Source organism: Accipiter gentilis, chromosome 5 (assembly GCF_929443795.1).
Source record: "Accipiter gentilis chromosome 5, bAccGen1.1, whole genome shotgun sequence".
NCBI classification, from domain to species: domain Eukaryota; kingdom Metazoa; phylum Chordata; class Aves; order Accipitriformes; family Accipitridae; genus Astur; species Astur gentilis.
The window spans coordinates 22,993,026-23,011,576 of record NC_064884.1 but is presented as its reverse complement, the minus strand read 5'-3'; the positions used below and the strand labels follow the sequence as shown (position 1 = coordinate 23,011,576).

At 41.0% G+C, this 18,551-nt stretch overlaps 1 protein-coding gene across 1 annotated transcript in view; it reads left to right on the top strand.

The window, feature by feature from the left end:
• Positions 1-12,390: 12,390 nt before the first annotated feature.
• Positions 12,391-18,551, top strand: part of SAMD3 (sterile alpha motif domain containing 3) — a 75,493-nt gene continuing 69,332 nt past the window's right edge. The window contains exons 1-3 of the mRNA XM_049801486.1: positions 12,391-12,484; positions 13,240-13,429; positions 17,472-17,582. Of these exons, the coding sequence (XP_049657443.1) occupies positions 12,406-12,484; positions 13,240-13,429; positions 17,472-17,582 (380 nt within the window). The 5' untranslated portion in view covers positions 12,391-12,405. The remainder of the gene's footprint in view (positions 12,485-13,239; positions 13,430-17,471; positions 17,583-18,551) is intronic.

Below are 18,551 nucleotides of genomic sequence, written 5' to 3'. Positions count from 1 at the left end.
AGCTGTAATCAAAAATAGCCCACGACAGTAGTATTTTATTAAGTAAGAACTGTTTGCTACATGCAGTACAGGGGCTAGCATGGCGCTTCCAGTCCTTTGCTCTCTTCTCTAACACAGCTTTGTCTGAAACCAGCATAGCAGAGCGTGGCTTCATCGCCTGCTTCAACAAGAGCAGAATGTGAAACATTTTTGCTAATTGACAGTGGCGGTAACATGGGAAATTTCACCAGAGCAATTACACATTGTATTTTAAACAATATTTATAAAATAAGGCATGGTTTTTGCCAGTAGAGGATCCAGAAGGCACGTACAAGAAGACAGTTTATTTTTTTCTTGGAACTCCATGGAACCCAGAATTTTGTTATTGCTGTCATTTTCAAAAGACATAATGGTGCCCTTCAACCATACAATATCAGTACTGGTGGAAAATAGCTAGCAAGAATTCACTGTCAAAAAAAAATACAATAAAACCCCTGTTTTGTTACCACCTGCTTACACTGAATAAGGCTGTTAGCTCCAACAGTGTTCTATGATACTTTTTACTATGTTGAAATTCTATAAAATATGATCACTGTTTGGTCAAAACCAAAAATACATGTAAAATTTGCTTGGCACAAAGGCGCGTGTTAACATTCTTGGCTGCAAACTTTTAAAACCAGTTTTGTTCTGCATTGTTCTTGTAGTTTTTGAACATTTGGAGTTGTTCCTTTCATTCCTGTTGTCCCCAGCCACAAGCGTTTGTGCTATTTCAGCTCATGTACTGCAGTCAAAGGTCACATTCTCAGTCACCCAAAATTTCCTTTTACTTCAATTCTTTTACTTTATCCTTCCTAATAGGGAACAATAGCCAGTTATTTCCAAAAACTGTTACTGTAAATAAGATTGTGTTAGAATATTACATACACACACACACAAACACAGGCAGCTGGGGGACTTTCAGGGGTCTCTTCTGAAATTTGCTATCTGTACAGCAAAGAAAGTCGAGGAGGTTGTGAAGCAGTTCTTAAACTAACCCAGTTTATAGCTCAGTATTTTAAAGTAATGCAGAATTACCTGTGACTTGCCTTCATAATTCACTACTCTAGCAGGGACATGCATTATAGAAATACTGATGAAAAGCTATTAATCTCTTTGGAGCAGTTTGATGTAATTCTTCAGTGTTAAGAGATCCTAGGAGTCAAAACTGGGAATGTAGCTAATTATTTCCTCTCAGTAAAACTGGATTTGCAGACAGCTTTGCAAAACATAATTAATAATATACCTTGTATCTTTACAAGCATTTATAAAAATGATAGAATAAGTGTGATAGCAGTATTGCTGTATGGTAGCATTCAAAACTTCATTTAGCAGTCACTGTGCTACCCTTTGATTGCCTTAATTACATTTTTAATTACATAAGTAATAACAATCAGCATTATATTTAGCCCTTCAAGATATAGCTGAGTTTTAGGTACTTCGTAAACTTTAAGGCTGTAAAGATACATTCAACCATCTAATCTTAACATCTGTATAACACTGGCAATTAAGAACACAGACAACCCTGACGTAGGACAAGGCAATGCAAAGGGCAAAGCAATCCTGAGGTTGCCAGAATTTTCAATGACAGAAAAAGAAGACACAAATAATGGTCAGGACCCGTTTCGAGGCTGCTTGTGCAGCTGTGCTTTCCCCACCATCTCCCTGCTCTGCGCCAGGCAGCGGGACGAAAGCACTGCTGAACTCTCCCCAGGTTCACCCAGGACCCCAGAGCACGGGCTGGAGGGTGAACCATGGTGTCCGTGGGTTGGACTGAATGAAGAGCAACCCACCTCCATATTCTGCAGAGGCGCGAACACCCTTTTTACAGCCACGGAGAACCTGTCCTGTGCTATGCGATGTTCTAGACACAGCCTTGCACAGTGCTGCACTGGCATGAGTTACGGTAGGACGTCTGAGCTCCAGCGCTACAACACCCAGACCTCACGCTGTGGCAGGAGAAGGACTCAAGATTTTGAGGATGTTATTAAAGATCCTAAATTCCCAACTACACTTAGGCAAGAAGATATGAAAAAAGAAACATCTGTCTGCACTTGTAAGCAATACAAGATCTGCAAGTATAATGTGAGAAATTCCAAATACCAGCAGTCTTAAATCATTCAGGTTGCCTAGTAATGCTGATTTCCTGTTTCACCCCTCATCTATTGCTAAGGACTATCTCATCCACATCAATGTGGTAATGAAACCTGTCTGCCCACTGGAGTCCAACAACTTAAGTTAAACTAACAAAGAGGATTTAAGCCCCGACTTTATATTAAATTGTCCATGAATGCATTCTCTTCCCTTGGCTGTTTGAGACCAGAGAGTAACGAGCTGCCAAGCAGCAGTAAGACACAGCCAGAGCACTGACTCCCTGAGTGACTGGCCCAGCCATTTCTGCTGCCAACATGTAAATGAAACCCCACAGACTCACATCAAGCCCAAAGACTGAATCTGTTCTGCACTGAATTTGGATCTGATGAACACTCAGTTTGCAGAAGACTGAGCCTGAGTGAACAGCAGCAGCAATGTCACCCTCAGAAAAAGAGAAACCACAGTACCAGCCATTTCCCAGGACTCCGGGAGCAAGAAGGCATGGATGAGATGAAGTGCCTGGAGGTTCCCAGAGGCAAGCCAGCCCCTAACCTGAGGGAAGTCCTACTTTCCCTCATTTACGCCCTACCAGACATTCCTACCCACACGATTTGTAAGAACTGCTGCAAATATGGATATCAGTGTGACTCTAAAGATGATAAAGACTCACCCACTTGCCATCTGAAGTTTTGGTCAGACTCATTGTGAAAAAACAGCTGTGGTGATTTAAGGTATCACGCCTACTGTGCCAGTGATTACCTACTGCATAGCTAAACTGGCATACAGGAGTACCCAGACAGCTTGGTTTCAACAGCTTTCCAACCGAGAAACAATAAGCAGCTGAAGGTAATGCTTCACATGAAGGCAGCTTTTTCCAAAATGACTGTTTGTCTACATCCTTATTTAAATCAGGCACTAGTTCAATAGATATTTTAAGCCAACACTGTTACCAAAATGAAGAAGTCTTCCCCCATAGACCCCTGGTAGCTCATTGTCATCCTTGCACCACCACCTCCCTTTCATCAGCACAAGTATTCTTATGGCTGTACGATGAACCAGATGGGGGACCAGATGTGACAGAAAACTCTCCATCTTCTCAGTTTTCAGTGGTGTTGTTCCCCTGATCTGGCTGGTATGGGCAGAAAGCATTTGTGCTGGCAGCAGGGATGGGTGCAGCATGGCTGGGAAAATGCAGAGACAGAAGAGAGGGACATGGACATCTTCTTTCAGTGGCAGTGGCTTGTTTCTCAACAGGACTCCCAGTGCTTACATCAGTTGAGCCACAGAGCATCCAGAAGGCAGCTGCCAGGCACAGGGACTGTGTAGGGCTTTTACTTTAATCAAACAAAGAAAAAAGGGAAGATAATGTTTTATTCTTTAATGACATGAATTAGCATAAAGTTTTGGACCAAAAAACACATTCATCTCTGAAAGTTTTTTGATTCTATACTAAGCATGGTTTCCACATCACAGTGTCTCTCATAAATGCCCAGTTTTAAGTATTCACCTAGGCTGTGTTTGACAGCTACTTTATTAACATCTTACAATATATCCCTGAATGGTAGTATACCTAGTAACAGATATGGTGAAACATAGGAGTACCAAATTCCAAGAAGTTTACTTGCTTACATAAAGTTAATACTGTATTTTTAATTAGATCATGGGTGTTTGGGGAAATGGTTATTCTGGTCTTCCATTCAAAAAGGAAAACAAAGTAATTTTAATAGGTTTTCTTGCATTCTGATCACAAATGACATGATTTTATGGTGTCCATAAATACTTATTTGTGTGCGCATGCCTATCTTTATACTACTGCATCCATAAAAGCTTACTAATATATCTGTGTGTAAGTGTATATATACCGGCTGTGTGTCAGTAAGCTGTCTGTGCTTTCTTTTGGTATGATCCCGAGGATGATGCAACTGAGAAAACAATGGCTGGGAATATCAATACAACAATATTGTGATGTATTTATAGAAGGAAAAATTATTTCAGAATAGAATTTTCCTGGTATTTGTCAGAGAAAGTTGAAATGCAGAATACAGCAACATTGACTACCTGCCACAGAAGCACCCCTGTGCCATTTGCTGGGTAGAAAAGTGCCAGAAATCCTGGTTTTGTTAAAGCCAGCCAATGTGACTTTGGTGGGGGTGGGGGAAAAGATCTTGGTATACTGCTTATCCTTGACTGCTGAACCATATATACCAAAGTATGTTTTAGTGTCTTTGGCCAGTGTGTATAACTAAATACAAATAACTTGCAATGTGTGTCACTGTTTGAGATATGGATTTGCTTAAATTTATTAGCATTTTAACAGTGAAATGATGTTTTGACATTAACACTCTACTTAAGACACATGCAGAAGAATTTCACACCTCTTTTGGTGTTGTATTGCTTCAGTCTGACTGTCTGCAATGCAAAAAAGACCTACAGTCAGAAAAGATTTATTTATAAAATGCATAGGTTTTGGAGCCACAAAATGAGTGAAACAAAGCTAAATCAGTGAACCCTTACATTTTCCCACATACATTGTAACTGCCTGAGACTAAATCACAAAGCTGATTTCTTCTAGCTATTTTGGAAAACAAGTTTAACTTCAGTAGCGCACCGTACAAGCATAACACGAGCATTATGTGGCTGTTTTGAATACACTATATCTACCTATCTTTAGCCTGGAGCAAGGGGTTTACTTTCCCTTGCGATCCGCACTCCTGGCCCCTCTCCTGGAGAAGGTATTGAAGCTGAGGTCAGGCCTTTTCTGCCATACTTTCCCCTCCAAACCGCTGTCCCACCCCATTCGATAACGTTGACAGCCTGCAGGTGTAAGGTATATTCCCAAATCCCTGCTCAACCTAATCTGAAGCAGGGATTTAAGAGCAGTTTTCATGGATCCTGTGTGCTAACCAAGAGGCTGTGGGGCAACCTGCAGTGAGTCTTTGAAACTGAGGGGTTCCTCTTTACAGAAATAATTCAGAAGTCCTAAAAAGTGCAGATTACAGCAATCAGCTGGACTGTGGGCTTGCTAATTGATAGACTGCCTAAGGATACAATCTTAGTAGATCCTTAGACTGGGAAATTTACACTCTTGTCACTAGAACAAATGGTTATACCTATATAGGTCCTTATATGTTTGGGGTGGGATTTTCTCCAAGTCATCATAAATTAGCATAGCTGAAAAAAAGGGCAAAAAGCAGGATGAAACAGTCCTCTGAAGTGGGCTTGTGAATTCTTTTACTTATGTCATGATTACGCTATCACAATAAAATAGGAGTTTACAGATTTTCCAACTTTCCAGTTCCCTATCTCCATCGTGCAGATAGAGATTCCTGATTATCTTTCCATTGGTGTTTTCAGCTAACATTCTTGTATCAGTTGTGGAGTGTCTACATGTCTTCTTCATCTGAATATGACAAGGAGACAGTAACACACAGGCAGTGGGCAGTAATGACCAGTGTGGTGTGGTAATATTGTAAGAAATGAGCTGTGTATGCCCTAAACAACAGTGAACTAAATAAATGCAATCAGCCTGTGGGGACACTTATTTTGGATCAATACTGCATTATTTAATTCACCCTTTAGAACACCTTTTACATAAAGAGTTTGCACCAATGGATGCATAAAGAGTTTAACCAATTAGTTAAACCACTGCTTCTAGTGTATAAAACAGGCCTATGAGACAGCCTGTTTTGTTTTTTACCATCTAGCTCAATCATACCCACCTCACCTGGCTTCATATGCCAACACAATTCCTTAAAACAAAAATCCATGACTGACTGGATCCGTCATTATGAATTAAGAGTACAAAACAAAAAATGTGCATCATGAAATGTGTTAAAACTTAATTATTCATCATTGTCTCCGTATCCGCGTGATGGACAAACTGGAGGAGGAGTGCTGTCAGTGGTTAGTAACCATATAACTCAGCAATCCTCAATCACGCTAAAATAGCAATCCAGAAGTGCTAGGCGGCATGCACTGCTTAGCAGTGGTGCTCCGCTCTTTGACTCAGTGATCCCCAAAAGAAATCAGTATCTCTTACCCAGGAGGTGTGTGGTGGTGACTCCTGCCCAGGGGTGTCCTGCCCAGCTCACCGGGGAAGGAAAGAAGGGCTAGTGCAGGAGAGACCAGCCGTGCCCCTAGCCACCCCACAGCTGTCTGTCTTCAGCACCAGCTGAACAAAATCCAGAGATTTCTTCACCTGAGCTAATCAGACCTGGTTCCTGTGCTTCAAGCACATTCACTTGTTTTACTCTTTCAAAGTGCTGATGAGCTGCCAGCATCCTACTATTCATAAGGTGTAGCGGGCTCTAGTTTTCCCAGTTATGCAGTGACCAGCTGAAAAGGGACCTCTGGACTGGTTGGTCAAAACTTGACTGCGTGCAGTCACCTGTCTTGACCAATGAGGGCAGTTTTTTCAGTTTCAGGGTTTCCTTGTATGTCTTCCCGGTAACTCTCACTCCTCTGCCTGGCTGATTCATCCAACTGATCAAATGCCAGGAGAATTCAAAAACTTTGTTGAGGTTCTTGTTTCTTTGCTGCCTGGTAAACATTTCTGGATCTAGCTAGTAGCTCTTTTTGAGGTTGGGCTATCTCAGACACGTGGCCATGCCTGATGATGCTACATTACACAGAGAGTAGCGAAGACCCTTCTCAGTGAGAAGTCAAATCCTGACTTTGGGCACAACTGAGTCACTGCTTGACAAAATCTTGCATTGATGCAAGACTTGTTTTAAAGAGATGTGCAATTGTTTATTGCAGTCCCTGTGAATCTGGAAGGACAGTGCAAGTATGGAGTTGAGGTATAAATCCTCCTACATATTTTTTCCACTTTAAAATGTATTCCAACTGTACTGGCGTGTTGCTTCACTGTTTGAACATGGCTGAAAAATCTTACTTTGAGTGCAGGGTATAATACAGAATAAAAACAATTTAAGAACGTGAACAAAATTCAAGTGATATGTTTTATAACACCTCTTGTGTATCAAAGGTGTAAGTGCTGTGTAGATCACTTGCTGGGGAAACCATGTAAATGTCGTGTATCCATGTGGTTGCACATGGGAGCCCCAACTTCTGTCATAGTTCAGCTATACAGACTCACTTAAGGATTTGCAGCATTTTCTAGATGTTACCCAGGCTAAAAAAGGTTTCTGTATCCATCCCTTAGGAACAACAGAGAGCAGCTTTGTCAAACATTAGCACCTTCGAGGATCTGCCAACTGAACCACTTATAAATTGCCACCAAGCCTTTTTCATCAGAATAGACTTGGTAAGCTGTTATTTTCAGTTAACCTTAACCATTTTTTTGGTAAGGTCTTTATGACTGACTGCTGGTTCAGCTCTCTGAACTGGTTTATGATTCTAAATCAGATGTGGAGCAAGCAAATAACAAATAATAGAACCTTGCACCAATCCTCAGTAATTAATGGATTAGCCTCATTATTATGAGTATTGCACATTTTATTAGTCTTATTCACCAGGAAAGCTTGAATGGGCTTCGAGTGGGAGCAAGAGTAATCTTGCAAAAAGCAGAGCCAGTATAATTTGAGCAAAATGACTTGAGGGAAATGAGATGCATACATTTCCCAATATTTTTTTTTGGAGGTGGAATAGTTGTTACTCATAGTTTGGGTTTCCGGCCTAACTTTACAAATCAATGCGCCATTAAGATAGAAATCTTCATTGTTATAATGCATTGTAACAATGATCAATATTATGCCTCGATGAATCTAGGGATATGGTTCAACCATCTTTTTTCACCCAATTGGCCAGGGAGTTGGTTAAAGGCACTGATCCATCCAAAACTCACCATACCACAAAATAATGTTTTCAGCTTAGCCCGCACTGCTGATTGCATGATCATACAGATGGCTGCAAAGAAAAGGGCTGGATTACTACTGCTGTGATTTAGGCTACTGTGGAATCACACTGCAGGGTTTTAGTGTCAGAGGTCTCTGCACTGCACGGTGACAGGAGCTGGAGTCCTTTGCTGAGCCAGCAAACAGTAACATGATCAACAGTACTGATGGTCCTGATGAGAAATTTGTACTTCTGGGAGGAAAGTCAGTGTGATATCACTTACAAGAAGAAATTACTTTTTTCTTGAGTTTTCTGAAGCAGTCCTTGTGTTGTAATGAAGATCTTCAGTCTGATTGCCTTCTTTATGGTATATCAGATCTCATTTTTGTGATTCATGAATTTTTAACCTTTACTTGACTTTTTTCCTGCTCTCCATATCCAGTAACTTTGTTTTTTTAATTTGACACAGTTTTCTTAAAGTTAAATATAAAATGGTCTGATTTTAGAGGGGCTTAATTTTCAGAAGTTGTGTTCTTAAAAAAAATAAAGACATTTTCTTCTACAGCTAAACGTATTATTTCACGGCTTGTGTACGGTTGCCAGTGATACCAAGGAGAGAGTCTCATCTGCATGACTATTAAATCACTTTAAAACACAGTCAAATTAACTTTGTTTTCTTCCTTCCAAATTACAAAATAACTTGTACAGCTGTAACAGGAAGGACAACTTGGTTCTTCAGTTCAATCTTGTTGCTGAAGTGGGACAGCTCATTTTTCCAGTAATACTGTAGATAGTACAGACGAAAATATTTTTAAAGTTCATATAGTAAAAACTTGGATACTAGAAATAGCATATTTAATCAGAAGCGCATGTATTAAGGAAAGAGTTGATTTTTTATAATATTCTTTGGAGTTAATTCCTGCAGCTGAGGAATTTGTCTGCTTGATAAGCTCAACAGACAGGCATGTGCAGAACCCTTGATACTCCCCTTAACTCTGATCAAGGTTTAGAAGGGCTGTCTGGCTTGTTCCCATTTATTGACAGCTGAGGAATGGGTTTGCATGTTTCCTTCCTAGAGCTTCTCATTTAGCCTTACTCTTAGGTGATATGGGTTTTCTCTTGCATCTGCTGTAGGTTTGTTTGTCTCCTGATCTTGCAGCTCCATGTGTCTTACTCTACAATAGCACAGAAATAAGAACTGGAATATCCACTTTAAGATTTGGTCCTACATTGGTATACAAATTTTCTTTCCCTCCCCTCACATTGCTGCTTTCAGCCATCTGTGTGAGCGTGTCCCTGACAAATATCGGCAGTAAGTTGTCGGCATTTTCTTCAGGGGCTGGGGAGGGTTACAGAAGTGCTCTCTTGGACTATTTCCCTAGATGTTATTGAAAAGAGTTGTGGACAACTGATGTTCTTTTCATGATAACTCAGCACTGGATCCAACATGACATATTCTGCCTTGTATAAAGTTGCTTGAATCTATTTTTAATTATTTTTAAAATAGCTTGGTAGTAACTAGAAAGAAAATAATAAAGTCTCTGTAATGCATACATAGATAAAACCAAATTAGGGGAGCATCAAAAAAATGCACAAGGGATACTTTGCTTCTATCTTTGGTATGCACCAATTCCTACTTATCACGCTTGCAACTTTGAGACCTGGCCCTGTACAAAATGTGCCACATAGCTGTGATGCATAGATGTGCACACATCACATTCCTCACTCTTGTACTAAAATGTACTAAAATTAACCTTAATTCTGACCTCAGTGACATCCATGTAGAGACCTGTTAGAGGCTGCTGTATTTGTAGTCTGTTATGCCATAGAGTCTCTCACAAGTCAACATGTAAAGTAGATATAACAACTCACTTTTCCCGTCTAAAATGTTTTGACATATAGGTTTATTCATTTAGAAGTGTCACTTCGAGTTGATGGTAGCTCATTATATCTTCTCGTAAAACAAGCTGCACGGTAAATTAGTGCTTGCACAGTATGGATCTGCCAGCACAGGCGTGCCGGTCAGAAACCTCATCTCTTGCTATTGCGTAACCAACTACATCAGCAGAAATCTGATGTACCATAGATAGGTCTTTAGCTTGATCTGATTAAAACCCAAGATTTTCATCTGTCAGTCTTGAAGGATTTTACAGTAAAAGTGTTGTGCTGACTCATCCTAGGGAAAATTAATTTTCATTAATTTCATTAACCAGGGCTGATTAAGTCCTCACGATAGACACACACTCTAGGTGTTTGAAGAAATGGGTCCCAGTGATTGACTGTATTTATTAACAGACAGGGATCACTCGCACTTAGAACTGTTCTGAATCTGACTTAAAGTTATGCTATAAATTGCTAAAATACAGTCTGTCTTTAAAATGCTGCCATTGTTGGTTTTTTGTTGTTCTGACTTCTAAGAGTTGATTGAAGAATATAAATATTCATGTGTTTTACCACACTGAGCACAGGCAACCCTTCACTTGATAGTCTTTTGATGCTACTGTAATAAATAGAATCATTAACGAAGACAAGTGTCAGTGTCCATGTGCAGTCTTTCTCATTGCTTCCATAACGCTGCTAGAAGACTGGCGTGCTCTTTGCCTGGCTCCTTTATCTCTAGGATACGCAAGTAAGTGAAATCACATTTGAGAAGCATTTCAAAGTATTTTTGTGTAGTGACCCTTAATACATATAATCTGACTTTTTACAAACAGCCTTTAAATTGTTATCCCTTTTGCTGTAGAGTTAGCCCCAGAGGGCTAAATGTGCATACTTGTTGTGCATGGCTGTAGTTCACTTGACACTTTTTGAAACATTGGTATCTGCCCGTCTGCTTTAGCAGGACTATTCTAGGATGCTGGTCTTCCTATGGGATGAAGCAGAGAACCTTTCCACCACCTTTATATCTCTCTCCACTTTTACACGGCTTGGTTGACAAGGCAAGTATCTTTCTGCTTTGCATTCAGTTTTATCTTTCAAGTTTTTTGAGACTTCCCCCCCCCCCCCCCGCCCCCTACTCCTTGCAAGGAAGTAAGAAGTGTGACAGGAAGGTGTGATTTTTCATTTACACCACAGTTCTCAACAAATAATGACTTTTCACACCCTGTTATTGCTGCTTAGCCTGGGGGAGGGGTTGCACGGCTACTGTTGTCATATCAAATAAATCCACTCATGTAATTCAAAAAGACGTTCCTCTTAAACTTAACCCTTTTAAGTTGCTGAAGTCTACTGGCACAAGAGCATAAACTGAAGGGCATCTATTTTGGGGGTCTCCGCTGCTGAAGGATGAAAACGGAAATGTTTTTATTCAAGGATGGTGCTCATTTTTCTTATAGCGCACTAGACCAGATCCTGATGAGGTTCGTGTGGGTGAATCCTCATGTTAGCTTAGAGTTCACTGCAGGCTCTGGGTATGTGCGTGGATGTATTTTAAGATTGGAAACGTTTGGCCAATGATGCCAGACACTCGTGTTCTCATTTGAAAAACCTGCTCGAGTAATTTCCTCTAATGGTGTTAGCTGTGGATTGCAAGCATGCTCCTGGAGCCCTTGGTGCTCCTTTATGTAGCAGAGCTAAAACACATTAATAAGGAAATCACCCTCGGAAGGAGTTTTCTGCTGCCAAGGAGCTGGCAGAGGAGGACAAGCCTTGCCTTTGTAAGTGACCCTCTCCTGAGGAGGCTGCTGTTGATTTTGGCAGGCGGTCGAACCGCCGCCCCCCCCCCCTCCCCATTCAGGCCAGTCGGGGCGGGGGCACACACGTTACCTGCTGGACTGATGCGCCCAGGGCTGGGGGTCGGGGTCCGCTCCGCTCCGCTCCCCGCCGGCTCCCGGGGACCGGCTCCTGGCGCTCCTCCTGCCCAGGGCGGCCGCTGCAGCTTCCCCGGCACGGCAGGAGCCTGAGGGATGTCACTAGCAAAAACCAGGGGGACTAGTCCCCTCCCCCCCCCCCCCCCCTTTTCCAGGAGCTTTATTGCGCCTAACTGGTGGTAATTGAGGGTTGAGTATTTGCTCGAGTACCTGCTTGGCGGCGCAGAGAGGGTTAAGGTGCTTGATTTACCATAAACGTGTATGTGACAGACTTTTATCTGATGGTGGGTTGGTTGTTTTGAGTGGTTTGGTTTGTTTTTTTTTTCTTTTCTGTAAAATGTCAGACATTTCCTGATGAGCGTGGTGGTGGTGAATTTCACACCTTTTTTCTTCTCTCTGTGGAAACCTGGGTGTTAATGGTACTGGAGCAGGTCGTGTTTTATAAGGAATGAGGCTGTCTCTTAGAGCAGGGGGAAAGCAGGAAAGGGAGAGGAGGTGAAGAAGGGGAGCCAAGGAAACTGCCACTTGCAACAGGCATTAGTCGGATAATTTTGCACTGTTTTTATTCAGAGCATGTAAATGTAGCATTATTTGCCGAGTGTGGTTTTTTCCTATGAAATGTTGGAGTTCAGTATGAAAATAAGCCTCTCTTTTCATTTCACAGCAGAACTTAGCATTGCAACACCTAAGGATGGAAAGTTGGTCTGTTGATCAAGTCTGCAACTGGTTGAGACAGAGAAATTTAGGAGAGCTAGTTCCTAAGTTTCGTGGTAAGCATTTTTGTTGTTTGGGAGGGGGGTGGTGGTGTGTGGTGTTGTTTGGTGTTTCTTTCTGTGCCTTTCATTGGCACTGCCTACCTTGTTTTGGGGACATGTATATTTATGCAAACTTCAGACTTTTATAGAAATTTATTAGGGTGAAAACTGACATAGATCTAATAAATCAGAATAAGTGCGCAGATTTATTACGAAGTCTCTGAGAAATGCTGGCAAGTGAGTTTAAGCCTGTATATAAATAGATACACCTTCTCAAATCAGAGCTGGCAGTTTAACAGGCTTGTCAGGGCCTATTTTATATTGTATAAATCTTTTTAAATAATGCAACTGTAGTGTGTAAATGTTTTGTGCCTGAGTATATAAACACTCCACAAAAGAGTGCATGAGGAACTGTTAAGTGAACAGGCTATTTGTTGCGTGCTCACTTAAAAAGCTTGCTTTCCTTCATTAACTAACAGTCTAAGCAAAGCCTGATTTAAAGCATTAAAATAGTCAGCTCACTGCTTCTGGATGTTTCAGGCTTGGCTTTTTGACAGGGGAAGGTATGTGGCCAGTGACTAGAACTTCTGGCACTGCTTGGGAAAGAACAGTAGATAAAACATCATCTTTTTAGCAGATGAAGACTGTCAGCAGTAGAAAGCATCCTTGCCTTTGACCTGTCCTCCATCATCACGTTTTTAGGCATATAGAATGTTACTGTAACTATTAAGTTATTTTACAGTAATTCTTTAAACCCCTTCAATCTGCAGAAGAAGAAGTAAGTGGAGCAGCTCTTCTGGCTCTTAATGATCGTATGGTGCAGCAGCTGGTGAAGAAGATTGGGCACCAGGCCGTGCTGATGGACCTGATTAGTAAATACCAGCAACAAAAAAGTGGGCTAGAATCCCTTACATACTGCTGTGAAACAGCTTCTCCAAAATTTCCAGAAGTAATCAGTGGGTAAGTTTGTGCATGGCACAGAAAATATCAGTCTGGGTATAGCTCTATTCTTTTCATAGCATTGTAAAACTGGCGTTTATTAGCTCTATAGCGGTAAGCTGTAACTGTTTTTTAAACTTCAGATATCTCTAACAACATGTCAAATGCAAAATAAGGTTATTACCTCATGGTTTTAAGCAGGGCATCAACATTCCTGAACACCACCATTAATTAATTGAAGCTGCTCTTCATTTCCAGTTCTAGGACCTAGTTTTCATTTGGATGAAGCATCATCAAACCTTCACTGTAGCTAAAATTTTCTGTATTTGTGGTCTTCAGCTTTTGAAGCATGCACTTTCAAATGTTTGCAAGTCTTGGAGTAAAATCATGATTTAGCCAAAGATAGTGTTTGTGTCACAGGTATATTTAAATTCAGTCTCTCAAAGGAAGCTCTGAATTTGAGCTAGGTGTAAGCATATAATAATCCCACTGTGTGGAACTAGATGTATTTTTAAAAAACTAATTCCACAAATATTGTCTTCACCGAGCAGTTTCTGGCTCTTTGTTGAGCAGGTTTTCTTTTCTTGTTTGTTTGCTTGGTGTTTCTTTCAGTGGGGGTGGGGTGGAAGCAGGGCAGAGGTTGCTTGTTTGTGGGTTTTTTTGGTCAGGTGTTTTGGTGTGGGTTGGTTGGGGGGTTTGGTGTTGGTTGGTTTGGTTTGGTCCCCCCCCATCCCTCCCCTCCATTCTGATCTATTGTAAATCTTGCAGGATTATTTTTTGTGCATGTCTTGACTGAGGAGAGACACCCTGAGCTCTCAGAGTGGTCTCTTCTAAGCCCAAGAATCCTGGCAGTAGAGAATGGCTTGCCATGGATGCAAAATGCTCTTTTTTGAAGGAAAAGTCTCTAGCACTAAGCCTGCGTTGGCACACAGTAGCAGCAAACTGTAGAACATTCTTTGTAGCATTTGCCTTCATCTAAAAGGAGTCCAGGTTGTGCACTCTGAGATGACTTCACAGTGCAAACCAAAGCATGGTAAATGGTGATGATTGGGTTATTTCCAACCAAATTGCACTCATGAGCAGAACTAAACTGCTCATGTAGACACATCCTCTTGTCCTTGTAGAAGTGTTTATGAAACCCCTTGGGTTTCATCACTGGAGGCAAGGGAGGTGGAGGAAGAAGACAATGTCACCACACATACGGTTTGTCATAGACCTGAAGTATGTGCTCACAGCTAGTCTTGGTTCTCTGCACCAGGGTCCTGCCTCACCTGATTTATAGGAAGCTCACTCTTTGGAGGCAGAGCAGGTGTCTGCTGCGACGAAGACTACTGTATTGGGCCCTGTACTTCATCCAAAGTGTGGAAGATGCTCAGGGGATTTCAGGAGAAGAAAACCTGTTCTTAGGTTTAGGGCAGTTTGCATGTTGCTTTGGATATTTAGATTTCATCCTTGACTTTGTCAGGGATGTTTGGCTGGACTGCGTCTCAGATGTGACTGTTCCCTGTGTACTTCTCAAGTCCTGCAAGTCAGGCCTTATGGTCTCACAAAGAGCATGCAGTTGCAGTAGTGTGAGGGTGCAGCTTTTCTGTGAAGTACTGCAGACTCTAAAAAAATCAAATGCTGAAAATCTCAAATATTAGTAAATATAATTTACCTTAAAATCTTTCCCTACCTAGTCATCTTGCCTGGATAATAAGATTCTGGTATTCCTCAATTTACAGGGAAGTTAGGTAAATAAGCTACCATTTCTGAAACATTTTGTGTGTCAGGGTCAAGGACCACAGAATAGAACTCAAGCATATTTAAGAAATGCATTTAGTCATGTATTTTAGGATGAGTAAAAAATCAAGGTATTCTGTACAGTTTGGGTTGCAGAATGATGAAAAGCTCCTGCAGTAAAAATAGTATTTTTTTATAACACTAAAAGCTGTATGCTCTTATTCAGGTAGCTGTAACTGTTACTTCTTAACTCTGGAGTGCTTTGTGATGTAGTTGGAAATTATTTTTTCTGTTCGGTACATCTTGAACAAAGTCCTCTAAGAATAGAAAGATCTAATTCAGGGACTCTGGACTAGAATAAAGTGTATGAGACACTCTTTTGAAGTAATGTAATAAAGTTATTTTCTTGGTAAGCTACTTTGACACAGAGGAACAGAGTATGTGACAAAACCAAAAATTCAAAGATCCACAATATATGTGAAGTGAACTCACATTTTCTCTTTTGCTCAGCGATGTTAGGCTGAACTGCAGTCTTGTTCACATGAGCAAAGTCACCGCACTGAGGTTCACTGTTAGTAGCATCTGTAGCTGAGTCTATGGTCCCACAGCGGCAGGGGACAACTGTGAAAACTGAATCTACATGTTCCTAGCCATTCTCCTGCGGTGCTTGAGCCCAGGTGAAAACCAACCACCTTTTCAGTTTTGCAGAATAATTTCTCAGTCAGGCCAGTTTCCAGAACCAGCTCACCTTGCGAGTACCAGGGCCAGGGTGGAGAAGGCATCGCTCAGCCACAGGGCAGGGGAGAAAGCAGTACTATAGCGATCTCCTGGGTCAGCTGAAACCGCTGTGGAGCTTCCAAGAGCCGTCAGCAGTATTTCTCTGTTGTATTTCTCCCATGAATGCTATCCCCAGTGCTTGTTGGTGCACTCCTGGCTGGCCACCTCTTTATCCTGGTGCCCTCAGGACACCTTCTAACCGCGTGTGATTTGTGCTCTGTTCACCTCTCTGCTAGGAACAGATAATAAAGTGGTTGGACATGGAGTTCTGAGTATGGTAGGTGAACACATTCTGTGTGGAAGTAATGGACTTGTGAAAGGACACCACATGTGACTGACTTACAATTTGGATTGGGACGCGGAAATAGCATCTTGTGTCTGTTGCTGGTAAGGTGGAAGCGCTCTGGGCCATGCAGTAGAAACTGTGTTTACATGCATATGAGGAGTTACCAGGTAAACATCAAGATGCTTTACAATTCCAAAAGAGATTGTTTCTAGGAGCCACATAGAGAACATACTGGATTTTTTTCTGGTGTTAACTGGATGCCTGAAAAAGATGTGTTGATTCATGGAAAAGGGGAAACTCCCCTTATAAATATGGCAAATGTTAACATCACTTCTAATAATAACCTTTCATGTGCGAGTGCAGCTGAGGCTTGAACAGTTTATAAAGAACCTTTGGAGTTCAGAGGTTCTGAAGAGATGAGGTACAGGAAGGAATCTAACACCCCTCCCACCCCCCCCCCCCCCCCGCAAAAAAAAAAAAAAAAAGTTGTTGATGACTTCCATGACTTTTTGGCAGCGTAACAGTAGCCCTTGTCTTAACTCTGCCTTTCCCCAGTGCAGGGTAAAACTGTTGATGTTGGCTTCTACCAACAAAAGGAGAAGGAGAAACAACAGGGAAATGAGGAGGGAGAGAGGTGGACACAAAGGTTAAATGGAAAGCAGTGGTCTGGAGTAGCACATAGACAGTGAGGTGGGTATCTAGAGTTTTTGGCTGTAGTGACAGGTTAGAGTTGGAGCAAATAACCAGGAACAGTGCGATGTGAGACCAGGTGGCATTTGGGGATCTTCTAGAGTGGTTGGAGTAATGCAAAGCTGACTTGAAGGTTCAAGATGTACTTAACCTTTAGAAAAAAACAAGTGTTCAGGGTTCTAGTGGAATAGAAACTGCCTTACGATTCTGTGTAAGTCATTCTTTCACACCACCCCTTGCATACTGTAATGGTTAATTATTCCCAGTGATAAGGAGATGCCAGGCTATGAAGACGGCAGTTATCCTGCAACCCCAAGAGGGTTTATTTTCTTGGGTTTTGTAACTGCGTAGTAATTAGACTATCACTAGACAGTGTTATTTACAGTTTTCCTTTTAACTTGTCAGAGTTTGATAATTGAACTGAGAGATTGATTAAGAGACATCAGCAACACATAAAATTATGACTATTCAATATGTTAATTTTTCTTCTTCTCTATTTCTGCCACTGGTATACCTCTTTTCTATAAGCTGCACAAAGCCTGATGGTGATTTTTTTTTTTTTAAATTTTTTTTTCCCTCTCCTTTCAGGGCTACTAGTAGACAGATCTTAAATTCTTCTGGTCCTGTGGAGCAGAAAAAATATCTGTGCTCAACTGAAAATGAAGAAGGACTAATTGATCACAGAGTGCGAAAGCAAAAGTGAGTTATAATGTATTAACTAAATTTTTCTTACCTTTTGAAAATGACATAAACACTTCTTTTTGCTTTGTTAAGACTAAACTTTCTAAATAGATACTTTCTAAAAAGAGATCCTAATTATTGAAGGCCTGGTTCAGGTATATCCAGGTATATTTAGAAAACAGCAGGAGCAGAAATTTATTAGGAATTTGACTGAATGCAATAGTCTAATGGTGTTTTTTCTGACCTCCATCCTCAGTCCTTGCTCACTGTCTCGTATGTTGCCTTATGCAGAGGGCAAGGTACAGGTTTGTCTTTTAGTAGCTTTTAAAAATCCTTTTTTTACAGATGTGTTTTCAATAGCAATCTGGTGAATTAATCATTACAGCATGGAATATGCCTATAAAAAAATTGTGTGCTTGAGGCACCTTAAATATAGTACTTGGAAAGGTAGGCATGCTGATTCCATTTGCATGCTCATTTTCTTTGGGTGTCAAAATAAGTCTCCCTAAAAACTGGAGGCAAGACATATGTGTCTTTTTTTCTTTTTTCTTTTTTTTTTTTTTCTTATGCATGCTTTTCTACTTTTGGGATGGGCAGCGAGTGTTGGAAGAGTCCTGCTCCTCTCTCAAGGCAATTGTTTTCTTGTTTGTGAAACTTTGTCCGTTCATTATCCCCCTTTATTCCCACCTGCTATAATTACCACCATTCTCCCCCATAGATGTGACTGATGGCTTCACCGTTCTGAGATAAGGGGGACATCTTCCTACAAAAATATCTATTTTTATCACTTTAAAAAAAATAAGGAGGAGTTAGGGATAAAGCTGTCTGGGAACACGGTAGAGGGCTTAGCGAATCACACAGTTAATGTTTTTAAAATAAAGTCCTGCTACAAACTTCAAATGAACAAAAAACCCACAAACCCAAAGATCCTGTCAGCATTGTTACCAATGAAACAAACCCAAATCACTGAAACCCTCAGAGTAAAGC